At 43.0% G+C, this 16,821-nt stretch overlaps 1 protein-coding gene across 1 annotated transcript; it reads right to left on the bottom strand.

Moving 5' to 3' along the window:
* Positions 1 to 15,138: 15,138 nt before the first annotated feature.
* On the bottom strand, positions 15,139 to 16,587 carry LOC136697613 (epidermal differentiation-specific protein-like). Its single transcript, XM_066672827.1, has 2 exons — positions 15,572 to 16,587; positions 15,139 to 15,214 (listed from the first exon to the last, which is right to left on the bottom strand). Exon 1 carries the CDS (start codon positions 16,585 to 16,587, stop codon positions 15,583 to 15,585), a length of 1,005 nt encoding a protein of 334 aa, XP_066528924.1. The 3' UTR covers positions 15,139 to 15,214; positions 15,572 to 15,582.
* Between the last annotated feature and the right edge of the window lie 234 nt (positions 16,588 to 16,821).

Genomic DNA, 16,821 nt, shown 5'->3' with positions numbered 1-16,821 from the left:
AATCCCATTTCTGCAAGTGCTTCTGCCCTCGCCGTCTCCCTCGCACCTCGCCTGACAAAGTGCAGCAAACCCTTTCCTCAGTGCCTTGTCTATGTCACCTTTAGTTCAACATGTGGACCATGCAACATCAATCTGAATATTGCTTAACAATGCTGTGATTAGTACTTTATCTCCAATCTTGGAATCATGTATTGGTTGTTCTATAGAAAAGGCATCTCGTTAGATTAAAGTGTCATGGTGGCTACATTGTTTTGTATGTTAATCAGAACCCATATTAGATATGCTTCTAATGATGTTACTCTATCTATTCCAGTGAAACAGGATTTTTAAGTTGTACACTAAAGTGTTTGTGTGTTTTTGTACAAATACAACTTCAAAAACTTACGATTATAAAGACTTACACATATGACTTGAATTATTATGGGTACGACCTCTAGACATTAAACACAAATTGGAAAGTGAGAAAATATGTCTCTGGACTCAAAAGGCAAAATGCATAGAGCAGACGACCAATCGATTTGATAAAGTGCACATTCATGGTCTGCTGTGTCAACTGGTGGTGGCGGCAGGGTCCGTGAACATTACATTAGTTTGATACTTGGACTGAATGGAGAATAGGAGAAAAAATAAACAAACAAAAATAACAGCTCATTTATTCATTTTCAGTTTTAACACACAAAGATAGAAATGAGAACAAAGTCTGTGTTTTATAAATGTTTCTTTATTTTGATTACAAAGTGTGGGTGGGTTTAAATCATATTCACACCTCATTGGTCAGTCTGAGCAATCACCTGTTCTTTAGCAGCTCTCTGCAGTTAAAATTAAAAGTCCCAAACTCTTAGACTCTCAGAGGACATGCATGTATTATCAGTTTGTATGAAATTAAAGACTTGTTCATATAGTGTGTTTCAGCATTATAATTTAACTTGGGGTGGGAGATTGCATTTTATTTTTAATGGATTATAAATCATCTTTTAGTTTCATGAAATGAAACTAAGAAGGTTTGCCTGCTCATAGAGTTTTAATTATAGAACATGGGAATGTGTCAATTATCTGGCATAATTCAACCACAGTAATTGCTGTGTACTACCAAGCTTGATTTCTCGGTTCCACCTTAAATAGCCTTTTGATCTGTGGGTAGCTTTCCTGTATATCTAATTTTGTTTTGGTTTTGACTACACCCATTGCCTGATGCTTTTGTTAGTTTTGGAAATGTCTGATCTCCTTCTTTTGATATTTGCATGTGTTACAAGTTTACTGGTTCTTGTCTAGCCCCTTTAATAAAGACTTTGATCTGCAATTGCTTGTTGCTTTTTTGCCTGGATGACACTGCAGTCCACATTGTGATGCAAAAATGCAAGCTAACAATGTAATAAGTACATGTAAACTGTCAGGCTAGGTAAACAGGAGAGACGCTTGCAGATTTTTAGCAGGAACAGTTTTACTTCAGAGAAGTTAAAGTGCAAAGCACACCGTAAAGGGAGAGCAGTCACAACCAAAAGGGCAATCTAAAGAATTGTGAGGTACAGACTGAGGTCAAAAACACAAAGTATCAAACACTAGGAGTCTGGATCAAAAAAACAGAGTCAAAACAGACATAAGAAATGGTCATACATGAGTTGGCTTTCATAAAAAAAAAAAAAGGTTCACTCAGTAAGTAACAGAAGAGTTAGCAATACTTCACAAGTGGCAGATGCAAAAGCCTGGGTTTATATACTAACTGAATGATTATGTCCAGATACAAAACAGCTGTGACTTAAAACTCAGGTGACCCGGAGCGCTCCAAAGAATTCCCATTGTTTGATGGAGTCATGTGACCATCCACTGAACCATGGGAACTGAAGTCCCCAGAGTAATTCACAGACTCAAGTGGTAATCCGGCATGAAGTGAGGGAGGAAGCAAGGCTTCCACAGAGACAAGTGTGTGACATAAACTAATACTGTGGTTAATCTGAAATGATTATGATTCTGTAATCAATATTTGGTGATTATGATGGTAAACAACATGCTGTGCTTGAAGCACGATCCTTGTATGCCTTTTGACAAGGGAAAACGTTAATGGGAAAAAGAAGGAAAAGGTGAGAACAACAAAAATTGGGTGTTGTTGTAGTAAAGCATGGGTACAGATTCGCAAAAAAAGATATAATAGATACGGCTGTTTCTTAGTATCAAGACATGTTGAGTGGCAGAATGAGTTATGTTGGTGTTTGCTGTGGGAGAAAGCTTCTGTCCTAAACAGTTAGAACGATTATGAGAAGAATTATTACCGAAACAACAGGAAGATGAGAAAGTGATTCAGGAAAGTTGCTGTGGGTGTTGTAAAAATGACCAGAGCCATTTGTGGTGGATGTGTGTCCTCAACCGATTTCACTTGCACCTACACCACTTCCACCGCCTGCCTGTACCTCCATCCACAGTAGCACAGTCAACAGTGCAGCCAGTACTGACCACATAGCCACAACAACAGTTGAAGCATGCAGAAGGGGTGGTTGGAGAGAGAGTTGAGACCAGGGAGACAACACAATTTTGGGGCTTACAGAGGTGATAGAGCAGTTCAGCATGCCAATGCTGGAAGTGCCTATTGGTGATGGTGTAGGACAAGTGTTTGGGCCTTGGACCTTTGCAGAAATAAAAGAGATAGCAGCCTCACTCCCTGATGTTAGTGATGGGAGTGAGGAATTTTTTTAAATGCCTCAGACAGTACTGTGAGACTTTCCACCCAAGTCTACATGAACTGTGGAGAGTGTTTATCAGTTTGAATGAGAGTGAATCGTACTAGAGTGTAAGGGGACCTCATGACCGGCCGGAGAGGAATAGGATGCAAACAGAACCCAGATGAATCTGCCAGGTCCTATCTTTCCAGGTGACCAGGAAACACAGAGGAGGTGGACCCCCAACAGAAAATTTTATATGACACAATGGGAGAGTCATCTGAAATATACATTTGTGTGTGGGTGGCTTCCAGACTTGTGTGCTCATGTGAAAATGCATTTCATGGATGTTGATGCGAGTCACCAGAAAGATGTGGAGAAGTTTGCTGCACATGTAGAAAAGACTATAAAGTAAAAAGTATAAAGAAGAAGTAAGAGTGTAAACTGTCAGAAGCCCAGCTGGCTCTGTGGAAACAACTAGCTGGTAATGACCCATGAAGAGGTTTTCGCCGTGGTCATGGACATGGTTGAGGACAAAGAACAGCAGGACGAAACTACTGTGGACAAGATCGAGCACTTCATATGAGACTGTCTTAATGTCAGAATCAATTATGAGGGTCAAAACCGACAACAAAGGAGACAGCAGATTGAGATGAGGGGAGTGGGACGGAGGAGCCAGAGGAGAATGGATCATCTGGACAAGACCATGAGCAGATAAGTGAACAATTTTTGTTATTAAATAGAAATTATTCTTACATTGCCATGCCTAGAATAAAGACGACAGTAGCAGGAAAAGAGCTTAGCTTTTAGTAGATCCAGGAGCAACCACAACTACTCTTTGCGCTTCATGGTTTCCAGGTAGACCACCAGCAACTACTTCCATAGGTGCGTCTGGCACCAAGGTTACAGAAACCATTAGGATGTTGAATGCGGATAGGAGAAAAATTCTTACATGCATTTTTGTTTTCTGAGGTTTGCCCAATTAATCTCGTGGGCAGGTATTTATGGTTTTAAAGTGTAAATTGAGTATTTAATATTGAATAATGAATACACTGAATCTCTGTGGGCATCAAGGTCTGTGTGGAGGATGCAGTGGTTTATGTCATGGTGAAGCAGGCTTGCCGTTATACATATGAGTGAAAGCTGGGAAATCTTGGTTTTATCAGCAGATTTACTGTCCACTATAATTTCTGCAATCCACTGACCTCCTAACAGACTGAGTCGATGTCATGTCAGCTGAGGACCTTCACTGCACTGTGCACATGCATGAAGGGTCTTTGGACCCGAACTGAGCATTTTGCAGGGTTAAAAACAACTTGTATAATCAGTTTTTCTTGAATGCCTGAATGCGTCTGTGAGCTCCGCATACCATTAGAAACCGCAGATCCTACCGTTTCTAAATATAGCACTCTCATCACGGTGCTGTGAAGCCTCTGGGAGTAATCTAGTTTTCTCATAAAACTATAATGAAAACTGAGGAATTTGCTCAGAACAAGAACGACGTGTTCACTTTCAGTTTTGTTTTGACTCACATGACGTCAAACCCACGCTGTCTCTGGGCAGAAAAATATGAGTCATCAGCAAAACATATTCCTGTTATTGATTTAAAGTTTTTCAAAGTTTTTGTAGGTTTCACATAAAATAATATTGCATTAGATCAACAAATATAAACTAAAATGCTTAAATAATTCTTCATTGTGTGTATTCTAAATAAACAAGTATTATTTCATCATATTTTAAAAAGATAATAATAATAATAATAATAATAATAATAATAATTGTTATTTATTATCAGCAGCTGAGAAAACTGCCAAAGTACCAAAACTATATTTATTTGTTGGGATATTGTCCAAATTTGCCTTGAACTAAATTCCTGAAAGTCTGGGCTTGCTGTGACTGTCAGAGCTTTATCAGTCATCCATCACAGAGCTTAGGATATCAAGAAAAATAATTTGTCTGATGCTACAAATTTATTTTGTCCCACAGTAATATGCCATGTAACAAATTAGCATCAAAACTGCTTATGTTTTCAACTAACAGACACCTCACACTAACAATCTGTGTCAAGATATCTGATGTGGGAGTATGATTTCAGGGCTGTACATTGAGAAATATGCCAAAAAAAAGCAGGTGCTTGGAAAAAAAAGCTCAGGTCATCCTCCCACTGGCTGCAGTCCCAGAGCAAATATGAGGTTGTGCATGATAATATCCACCCAACCCATAGTAGTTAATCTTAAAGTGACTATCAATCAAAAAACAATCAGTATCTGCCCAAGCATGACAGTTCTGGGCATTACAATAGTGTTCGATTCGCTCGTCACTGCTGGTGTGATTGTTCCATGCCCTGACTCACCTGTTCGTAACCCAATTTATTCTGTGAAGGAATGTATGCTTCAGGGGAATCTGAAGATTTGTGTAAGACCTGGAGGCAGTAAATTCTGAGATTCATCCACGCTCTCCACAAGTTCCACACATAGCACATAGGCTCACCCCAGGTACCTGCTTAATCTGCGAAACCTGACAACTGCACTTATTTTTCTGTGATTGGTTTAGTGAATGTGTTTTTCAGCATTCCAGTGCACCCAGAAATCCAGTACTTGTTTGCCAATTTATTCAAGAGTAAATTGTGGACATGGACCCAATTGCCTCAGGGTTGTGCAGAATTACAGACCACTTTTAATGCAGCCCTTAAGGATGATTTGTATAAATTTTTCCCCCATGCTGTGGCAGCAGCAGAACAGGCCAGCCTAGCTTCCAGAGATATTGTGTTACAGTATTTTGATTTTGGTGATTCCACACGAGGTGTCAATGATATTGTTAGAACAGAAAACATGGCATTTGTTAGTTGCACGCTGGTTATGACATCATGCCTCCTTACTTGAATGTAATGACTTGCCAAATGTTACTATTAAGTGTTGCACAATTCTAAAGCCTGCTGCTTACACAGGAGGATGGAGAGCCTCAAGAATTTTTTACAGCAATTTTTGAGGTCTACTCCCTGAAACCTGGTCTGCTCCCTGACATAACGTTGATATTAATTTTTTTTGCTGATGGGTCAGCATCCCATGACAGTTGTGGAAAGAACCAAGTTGGTTTGCTGTTGTGTCACTGAATGAGTGTTTGTGTTCTGGCTGGCTGCAGGTTTGCTCTCAGCTCAAGCAGCTGAATCGGTGGCTCTGACATAGTTCTGTAAACTGGCTTAGAGTACGAGTGTAAATATTTGGATAAATTTCAAATATGCTTATTTCTGTGATTATGATTTTTTTTTTAATAATTTGGTCATACAGGAAATGTCTTAAATTTACAGGTAACCACATTGATCACACTTTACTGCTGGCTTTATTGAAAGCAATTATTTTACCCAAGTCTGTTGCTATTATAAAGTGTCACACTTAAAACACATCAGAGGTTGTGAGTGGCAACACCCTCACAGATGCAGCAACCTGTCAGGATTCACGGAGCGGACTGACGGAGGCGGACGCATTTGCTAAAACACGGTATTTTAATTATAATGAAAGAAATAACAAAACAACGACAGGAAACAGTAGTTACAACACAACACGAAATGAAACTAGACTAACACTTAGACAGACTAGACTGGGGAGCAAAACGACGATGAGAGAAACTACGGAGACAGACAGATAACATGACTGACATGACAAAAGAGAAAAGAGAATGTGAATGAAATGAACGACCAACAGGACGTGAAACAAGAGGGCTTAAATACTCACACAAACGAGACACACCTGGACAGATAACAAGGAGGATGGGTTAACAGATGACAGACGAGGAGGCGGGACAAAGGCGGAGACTAGAACATAAACAAAACATAGCCATGTGCAAATAAAGCACATGGCGGGGACAACAGACATGACAGGACGAAGGCGTGACAGATGCCCCCCCCAAGAACGCGCAACTCCCGGGCGCGTACTCCTAAACCCCCCAGGAGCTGGCACTGGAGAGGGCACGGAAAACAAGACAGGACAACAAACCAACGGGTGACAGGACTCAGGACAGGACGGGAACAGACACAGGAGCTGGGGACACGACAGGACCGAATATACGAGACGGGACATGGGACATGACAGGAGACTGACAAAGGGGGGCAGCAAGAGACGAGAACGGACTGGACAGGACAGGAATGGACACATGGGACTTGACAGGGTTTTTGACATTGGACATGACACTGGATGGAAACAGGGACTGGACAGAAGACGGGACAGGTGACATGACTTGGTGCTGGGACTGGACGGGAGCAGAGACTGGTGACAAGACACTGGACAGGATAGGAACGTTAGACTGGACAGGGGTACGTGACTGGACAGAAGACAGGACAGGTGACATGACACTAGACTGGAACGGAGACGGGACTGGAGACTGGACAGGGGATTGAAAGGGAAACTGGACCGGAGACAAGACAGGTGACTGGACATTGGACGGATACGGGAACTGGACGTGAGACAAGACAGAGGGTTGAAACAGGGACTGGACAGGACTGACAGGGGACTGGACATGAGACTGAAACAGAGACTGGACAGGGCTGACAGGAGACTGGACTGGACTTGGTAGGGGAACAGGTACAAGGACATTTACAGGGACTGACACAAACACAGTGACCGGGACAGGGACAGAGACAAAGGCAGACACGGGTACAGGGACAAGGACAGAGACGGGAACCAGGACAGGGACTGACAAGGGAACCAAAATAACAGGGGGGTGCCCAGGACTGGCTAATGTCCGTGTGGCAGTCTGAGGAACCAGCCTGGGCACAGTTCTGGGGATCGGCCCCAAAGTCCTTCGGGCCGACCTACGGACATGGACAGGAGCGGCCGTAGCCACAGTCACGGGGACAGGAGAGGCCGTAGCCACCGTCACGGGGACAGGAGAGGCCGTAGCCACCGTCACGGGGACAGGAGCGGCCGTAGCCGCCGTCACGGGGACAGGAGCGGCCGGTGCCGCCGTCACGGACACTGGAGCGGCGGGTGCCGCCATCAACGGGACAGGAGCGGCGGGTGCCGCCATCAACGGGACAGGAGCGGCGGGTGCCGCCATCACGGACACTGGAGCGGCGGGTGCCGCCATCACGGACACTGGAGCGGCGGGTGCCGCCATCACGGACACTGGAGCGGCGGGTGCCGCCATCACGGACACTGGAGCGGCGGGTGCCGCCATCACGGACACTGGAGCGGCGGGTGCCGCCATCACCGAGACAGGAGCGGCGGGTGCCGCCATCACCGAGACAGGAGCGGCGGGTGCCGCCATCACCGAGACAGGAGCGGCGGGTGCCGCCATCACCGAGACAGGAAGCCCTGCGACGTCGTCCACGGAGGCAGGGGAACCTGCGACGTCGTCCACGGAGGCAGGGGAACCTGCGACGTCGTCCACGGAGGCAGGGGAACCTGCGACGTCGTCCACGGAGGCAGGGGAACCTGCGACGTCGTCCACGGAGGCAGGGGAACCTGCGACGTCGTCCACGGAGGCAGGGGAACCTGCGACGTCGTCCACGGAGGCAGGGGAACCTGCGACGTCGTCCAAGGAGGCAGGGGGACCTGCGACGACGTCCAAGGAGGCAGGGGGACCTGCGACGACGTCCAAGGAGGCAGGAGAGGCGCGCGTCGCGCTCACGAAGACAGGAGAGCCGCGCGCCGCGCTCTCGAGGACAGGGGTTTGTGCTGCTCGCCGGGCTCGCGCTGGAGCTGTAAAGGGTTTAGGGGGTTTCACAGGCGCACCCATTAGATCACCTCGAGGTGCGCCCCTGTTAGCCTCAGGCCTCAGAGGTACGGAGGTGAGGCTAACAGCCCCTACCCTTAACGCCCCCCCAAAAATTTCCCCGGACCTGAGGGGGCAATCCTCGGGAACAGAGGGTCCTGCGGAGCTGACCTCGAGAGCCGATCGGGAGAATCTGGCTCTCAATAGATCTCTGAAAGTCTCCACCGAAATCTGCAGGCCTCTCTCTCTCAGCACGCGATCAGCCCACTGCAGTGCTATCCCTTTAAGAAGAGATCTCATGAACATTACCTTAATAAATTCGTGTGGCGCAGGAACAGTCAGATAGTCAAAGTATAAGCGGCATTGGAGCAGAAAACCCTCAACGTTTGAAGTCCCCTCAAACTCGGGGGGAACTCCCATATGAGATTGCAGGGCAGCAGGTTGATCGCCCACCTTTGCCGCTAGAAACTCCTGTACTCTCCTGAACGCCTCGTTGAGAAAATAGTCCGTGCTAGCTGCGTCCTTTAGTGGGTCGTTCATTCTGTCAGGATTCACGGAGCGGACTGACGGAGGCGGACGCATTTGCTAAAACACGGTATTTTAATTATAATGAAAGAAATAACAAAACAACGACAGGAAACAGTAGTTACAACACAACACGAAATGAAACTAGACTAACACTTAGACAGACTAGACTGGGGAGCAAAACGACGATGAGAGAAACTACGGAGACAGACAGATAACATGACTAACATGACTGACATGACAAAAGAGAAAAGAGAATGTGAATGAAATGAACGACCAACAGGACGTGAAACAAGAGGGCTTAAATACTCACACAAACGAGACACACCTGGACAGATAACAAGGAGGACGGGTTAACAGATGACAGACGAGGAGGCGGGACAAAGGCGGAGACTAGAACATAAACAAAACATAGCCATGTGCAAATAAAGCACATGGCGGGGACAACAGACATGACAGGACGAAGGCGTGACACAACCAAGCATGCCACTTAAAATGACCCATTGTTTTCTCTTACAGGAAGCATGTGTTCCAGACGCCCAACTAGTCTCTCTCTCTGAACTTGCTTCTAAGTGCTCAGATGCAGATACGTACCACTTGACGTAAAGATGGCTGTATTTTCAAAACAGAGTATGACAGGCCTTAGATGGACCGTGTCAGCCCTCTGTGTATTTTCCCAATGTTGCCAAATTGTCTCATGGTTCAGTCTATGCCTCTAAAGGTTTAATGGTTACAGCAGTACAACAATACCGATACACTAAGCGATTTTCAATTTTCACTCAGAAACATTATGCATCCAGCATAAAACAGCACAAGGGATTAAAGTAACACCAGGGGCACCTCCTCCACTCCACTCCCAAACTCCAGTGAGTTTTTTTCCCATTTACAGACAGACTTTTATGTGAGGTGCTTGTTTGATAATACAGGACATGTTCTCCGAATGGGAGGAATGTTTCCCCACCAGAAAGCAAGAAGTGCAGACTGTAGCAAAGGTTTTGGTACCACACATTATTCCATGTTGGTGTATTACCCTACACACTGGCAGTAATAACAGACCAGCATTCATCAGCGCAGCACTCACTCAGCTTGAGAAAAAATGGGTATAGAATTGAAATTGCATTGTGCATATCACCCACAAAGCACAGGGTTAGGGAGAGAAAATGCAACAGTAAAACCCAAGCAAAAAAAATGCTGTTCAGAGATGGGGCTCAATTGGGTGCTGGCTTTGCCACTGGTTTTTATGTATATGCACATGCGAATAAGAGCACATCCTGGATTAACACCTTCTGAGACTTAGGCAGGCCACTTAGATGAAGATTGGATCCGCCAGGAGACGTGTGACAGTGGTTTGCTCAAAGACCACACATTAGCCTACTGTAAGAAATTACTGAGAACTTTGCTTCCTGTCCGTTGCAGACAGCTGCTGCTCTACAAAAAGCATTAGAGGGGAAGTTACACTGCTTGAAACCAGGTGACTGTGTGATGATGACAGATCACAGGCATAAGCACTGGAAACAACAAAGGTGGCTGGGTCCATTCCAAGTACTGCTGACTACAGAATCTGCCATGAAATTCGAGAGACGTGTGCCTTGGATTCATGTGATACACTGCAAGAAAGGCCCAAGCAACAATAACGAGGTAAAGCAAGAATTAATATTTTTTTATTAATTTGGCTGATGTTATCTGCACCAACTTTGTAAAGGCCATTTCAAGGTTTGGTATATCTCAGCACAGACATCATACGATCAGGTATTAATCTCTGGCACCAGAAAGTCAAATATGCTGTTACAGCTACTAATGTGCCATGTTACGTTTGTATGAGCGCTCCTGAAGTTCCTATAAACATGCAATTTTCTTACAATGCCACCAATTGTGCCAAATACATAAGACACATGCACCCTGACCAATTAAACTTATAATGTGCGTTGTGCAGCAATGAAGGTTAGTATGTGATGAGGACATTCTAGATCTGTCAATGCTGGGAGGTCATATGTGTCCTAGGGATTGTGCTTTAGCTACAGGCTCAAAAATGTTCAATTGTGAGTTGTGACCAGAATTAGAGGGCTTTCTGGCAGGGATGAAATTACAAAAACACTCTGCAAAAACGTGTATAACCTCTACCTACCATGCTGCGTGACTCAACACAGGCCACAAGCTGACACATGTCTGGTGACCACTGTTGTACATTTATTCTTCATCACACAGCAGCTAACGTATCATTCACCCTGGCCATGTCAGAACTAATGACGATCACAGCTGAATTACATTAATTCTGTGGAATTTATAATGATTCTGAGGCTTGGTTTGATTCATGTTTTGGCAAGTGGGGGGTCTATGGGGCTGAAATTGGCTATCAATGATTATTTTATTATTAGTAATGGCAGTGCAAGGATGCTGCATCATTGCATGTGTCAGAAGTTTGATAACTAAAACCATTGAGCGTTCTGTCACCTTCACTATAGTTAGTGAAGAGGTGTACATGGAACTTCACCCTTCACGAGTTGCCCCTTGAAATGCCTCAGCCAATTTGTGCCTCTTTGGACCATGATTCTTCTGAGGAGAAAGTAAATCGGTTTATCATTTTTATTCTACTTTTGCTCATATTATGCTCTATTTTTAAATGCACGAATTACAATACCTAGGCTAGAAGGCTTGACTGGGCTGAGGTTAATGTTATGTTTTGCATTTTATTTTTACTACTTATATTGTTGTTATGATTAAATATCATTCATTACATGTGTATTAGTCATAAAAAGGAGGAATGTGATGTAAAAATTCAAACTCATAATATAATTAGTAAATGTAATTTAATACTGTGGTTAATCTGAATTTATTATGATTCACTGTAATCAACATGTGGTGATTATGATGGTACAAAACATGCTGTGCTTGAAGCATGACCCTTGTAAGCCTTTTAAGAAGGGAAAAGTGGTTTGCAGTAAATTTCTTTAGTTAGGTTTAAGGGCGTCTAACCGAAATGTAAATGTGCATCCTGTTTGGGACATCGCGACTTCAACTGACTCTCTGCAGGACATAATGCTGACTGTGGAGAAGTGAGAGAGTAGATGGTAACAGGAAGATGTATGGCCTAATAGTCCATAACGTCTGAGACTTGGGGTAATCTGAAACATGATGTAATTGTAACAGGAAAAGCGTATGTGACAAATGCCCTATGAATACTGCTGTGCATGTCAAAGTAAACTAGAGATTGGAGTGAATACTTGGCTCTGTGTCTTTAATCCTCTGATTTGTCATCGGGCCTGAGAATCATTTTGGAACTTGGTCTTCCTTCCTGGTGGCACTTAGACAATTGCCATAATGCACACAAGACCAGAGCAGCTGCTCAACTTCACCTACTGCTGCCAGCCTCTGACCCCTCACCATCACCCACCACAAGTCAGTTACACTGAAGTAGGATTATCAACACTCAGATTATCAACTGATAACTCCATCACTGTTATTGTTGCTTCAGATTGATACCATTATCTCTATTACTAGGGTTCAAGCACACAATGTGTAGAACCCTGCTGCTTTTGTAGGGGTTTTTCTTATTATTATTATTTTTCTCTGGAAAAAGTCATTGTGCGGAACAGTCTGTAAGACATACACACACCCAACTTGAAGGGTAGATGTAGTCTGTGTGCATCTCATTATACTATTATTATTATTGCCATAACCCCCAGTGCTTCACTCTTTCATCAGTACTCTGAGAACTACACTGTAGCATAATGACAGGCTGATACTGTTCATTTCTTCGTTTCAGTAGACTGAACAGAGGAGGACGGCCACCCTGTGAGTCTTTGTTCCTCTCAAGGTTTCTTCCTCCAGCCTCATGGGAGTTTTCCTTGCCACAGTCACCTTTGGTTTGCTCGCATGGGGCTTTCTGATCGATAGATCTGTTTTGAAACCAATTCTGTAAAGCTGTTTTGTGACATCTGTTTAAAAAGCAAAGCACTATATAAATAAAATGATTTGATTTGATCACATCAGCCATAAATAAACATATTTTGCAAGTACTCCAGTTGTTTAAAATTGTAAAGGACATTGAGAAAAGGCTTATTCATGTTAATGTGTGTTTAAAGATACTCACTTTTGAATATAAAGCCACTTTCTGCTTTGGAAAATAGTCCCTCTGCAACTATCTTACATGCACGAAGGTCCAACCGATCTGCAGAGATACACTGTGATTTCGGGTAGCGTGTTTATTGTCACATGACCAGACCTGTTTATTTCCTTGATGCACCCTGAGTGGAAGATGGCTTCAGTAAACCTCCTGTATGTACCATAGTGTTTGATATAACAATTGTAATACAGTGGTTTTTGTGTGTATTTACTGCCACATTATATCTATAATATATTGTTTCAACATTTCTGCATTTTTTGTTTTTATATATTTATACACTGTTTTGAATTTCCAGTTTCTTTCTAATATATTCACATTTTCAGAATTGTTTCCTCATAAATTTTGTTCTGGAATTTAACATTTTTTTACATTTATTTGTTTATGTTTTCAGTATACCTACATTAATTATTTTATATTGCCACATTTGGATCATGTGTGATGATCCAAAGGTGTATTTAAGGTAGCTGAATGCTTAAACACTTAAAGATAAATTGCACATTCTAAACCAATGGCACAAAACCTTTAACTACAACACTTGGATCCATTTTTATCCCTACATTTATTAACCCTGCCCTACATTTTTCTGCACCACAGTTGTACATAATGAAATCCACATGTAAACAAAGACAACATGAAGCACTAATGTGATAAAGAACCTCTAATAAGAAGGTTATGCTACTTTCCCATTGTTGAGATGGCTTGGCTAGTTAGAAGAAGTCAGAAGGAATGGTGGCAGACTGATTTTGTTGTTGCTGTTGTCATCACTGTCCCACAATGGACCGGAGACTCTAGAGTGCTTACGTCAAAGATGACAGGAATTCTCCAATCTACCTTATAGCTGCAGGTCAAATGCACTGAACTTCATTGATGACTTTAACTTTTTTGGGAAGAGATAACTTTTTAGGAGAGATGGACTGCACACAAACAAGATGGGTGTTAAACATCTGACAGACAACCTCATTTTCTCAGTGTGTAATTTATCCACTTCTCTTGGTGGTGGCACACCAAATAAATGGGTATTAGCACAGCTAACCATTTTTAACATATATGAATAATAAATGAATGTAGAATGGGAGAAATGAAAAAAAACATCTAATTTATTCGTTTTCACGATTCATTTAACACACAAAGACAGAAACAAGACTGCAGTCAGTGAATTTTTTTTGTCTCGTTTCTTTCTCCAAAAATATATGGTTCATTATTTTGACTGGGAAATGAGGGCGGGCATAAAGCACACTTTATAAAGCAGGTGATTTTATAAAGCATCACCTGTTCTTTAGCGGCTCTAGCAGTTCTTTAGCAGTTTGACCCAGAACATAACAGGACGGTTAATCTCTAAATTGTAAAAAGATGTTGACATATATGAAAAATGCGAAGTAATTAATTAAAATTTGATTATACTCACAGGGTCCTCAGCTTTGAAACTGAACACATTGGTGTCCTGTTAGTGCCTCACTGTACACAGCTAATATCCTGTGTTGCACTATGGTAATTAACTGCTGTTCCACACAGAAAGCCACAAGCATCGTGTAATTTCAGAATATCCCTCTGATCCTTCATATGAGCTTCACATATGAAAAATCTTGTTAATTTAATCTACATTTTTTTCATATCCATTGTTTGTATTTTTCTATTTTGTATTCATATTATTTTTTTTGTAAATTGTTTATTTAATCACATTGTAGAACAAGGTTTGTTTTCATTAATTCAATGAGATTTGTATCATTCAAAATAGAGAAATGGGTCATTTTCTGTTTTTCTGTTGCAGGCTTAAAAAAGAAATCCAGTTAATAAAAGGTACATGGAACAATATTAAACACAGTGTCAAAATGACTTATTGTCAATTACAAGGCTAAAAATAATCATTGTATTAATTTATTTATGTATTTTTAGCAAAGACACATTGAGTCCCTACTGGCTGAGAATGGACTGGAAACACTGATATATTTTTGTTTGTAAAAGACAACAGAAAACAGTGTCATTATTTTCATTTGTTTGTATTTTATTGAATTTGGGCTTTTGATATAGAGATATATAGATAAATATCTTCATTGGTCCCCAAGAAAATTTAGCAAAAGCCAAAGATTATCAAACATTTCTTTTCATGTTTGGACAATAGAAGTTCAGGAATCTCAAAGCCTGCAGGTCAGGGAGAAGGTCTTTAGATCTCAGAGCTGGACGTCCTGAAGCACATGGTCCTGAAGGTCTACCGAGAAGAAGAGATAATAAGATAAGAGTTTCGAACAGCACATATAAATTAACACAGTCTTAAAGCAGTTTGGACACCCTCTTCCCCCAGGTCTAATGACATGTTCTGTTTAATTTCCAAACATGAATAAGTACACCTTCGATACAAGGGGATTCAGCATGTGCTGTAGACCACATTGTTTTTTTTCTTGTCTTCCCCACTCTGCAATAAACAAGAAATGTGCAGTAAAAATGTACAGAATAATTTTCTCCTTTCAAGATCAGCAAGGTGTGATTTGAGCAGGGGGACAAGGTGGAAGTCAGAGAAAAGAGTAGTACTCTATAAACCTGTAAAGGGATCTGTTCTGTGTCTTACCAGCTGCTGCTCTAGATCCTTTCCTCCTTGTACTCAGCGGTGATAGAGTTGCCGGCCTGGCACCTGTACTCCCCAAACTCCACTGAGCTCTGTGTCCCACTCTGGATGGTCATCTTAACCGGGACCTTCACGTCCACTTCCTTCCTCAGCACGTTGACGGTTAGTTTGGTGTGGGGAGGGATTTTGGTCGGCAGGTTGATGCGGATGCTCTTTCGATCGGTCCTGGTGTTGCTGCTACCCTTCTGCACAGTGAAGGTGTTACTCAGGGATAAGTTCTGCTCTGCTTTTACTGGGCCTATGTCTACGCTGAAGGATGTTCCCCAGGTGATCTGGGTGGAGTTGCTGAAGCTGAAGCTGTCAGTGACGGATCCCTCATACTCTCTGGACAGCTCAGTGGAGAAGCTTTGTTCATGTTCTCCATGGTTCAAACCGCATATGGAGTCAACGGTGACGGATTTGGTCTGCTCTTCCTTCTTGTCCCAGAGGATCTCAGTTTTAATGATGGCCTTCCCCAGCTTCAAAGGACGAAGGTGAGACACTCTGTCATTGAACCAGCCATAGTTAGCCACATCTCGAGAAGCCCTGGCCACCATCTGAGCCCCTTGTCTGTTAATATGCTCGTAGAGGACCCATGCTCCTCTCTGCACCTTGTGGGAGGACGCCACATCGTTGAACGTGCCGTAGGCCAGGTTGGTCTCAGTGGTGAGAACCAGGGTCTTTCCCCGGAACTGGTCGTGCTCATAGAGTGTGATCATAGGGTTTGTCAGGTCTTCGGTCACCAGCTCTAGGGAAGAAATGCTATCATTGCGATCCAGGGAGGGATAGTCTCCTTCTTCATACACCTGCTGAGACCCACTGTAGTTTTTATCTACATATGCCACCCAGGGATTCCCGATCACCTTCAAAGAGGAGATGCAATCGTTGAAGTTCTCCGCCACCAAGTTGGGGACAGAAGAAGTGAACTCCTTGCTGATGCCTCTGAAGTCACTGTGCTCATAAACAATGATCTTGCTCATGGTGTCTTCCCTGTAGTCAGCACAGATGGAGATGAGAGTGCAAGTTGGGAAGAATGCGTGGAATTACTGCTTTAAATAGTCATCTTTGGAAGGGGAGGTGTTTAAGAAATACACTAATTCCACCAATCCTGGAGCCCAAACATGTCGCAACAAGCATGTAGCTGCAAGGATTTACAAGAGGCAAAGATTTGTACCTTAGCTTTCATAGGCAGAGTTTTATTAAGACCATACTGC

Source organism: Hoplias malabaricus, chromosome 5 (genome assembly GCF_029633855.1).
Source record: "Hoplias malabaricus isolate fHopMal1 chromosome 5, fHopMal1.hap1, whole genome shotgun sequence".
NCBI classification, from domain to species: domain Eukaryota; kingdom Metazoa; phylum Chordata; class Actinopteri; order Characiformes; family Erythrinidae; genus Hoplias; species Hoplias malabaricus.
The sequence above is the reverse complement of the archived record's forward strand: the minus strand, read 5'-3'. Positions and strand labels throughout refer to the sequence as shown.

Excerpts from the sequence above, each read along its gene's own strand:
- LOC136697613 (XM_066672827.1), bottom strand. The coding sequence starts at position 16,587 with ATGAGCAAGATCATTGTTTATGAGCACAGTGACTTCAGAGGCATCAGC.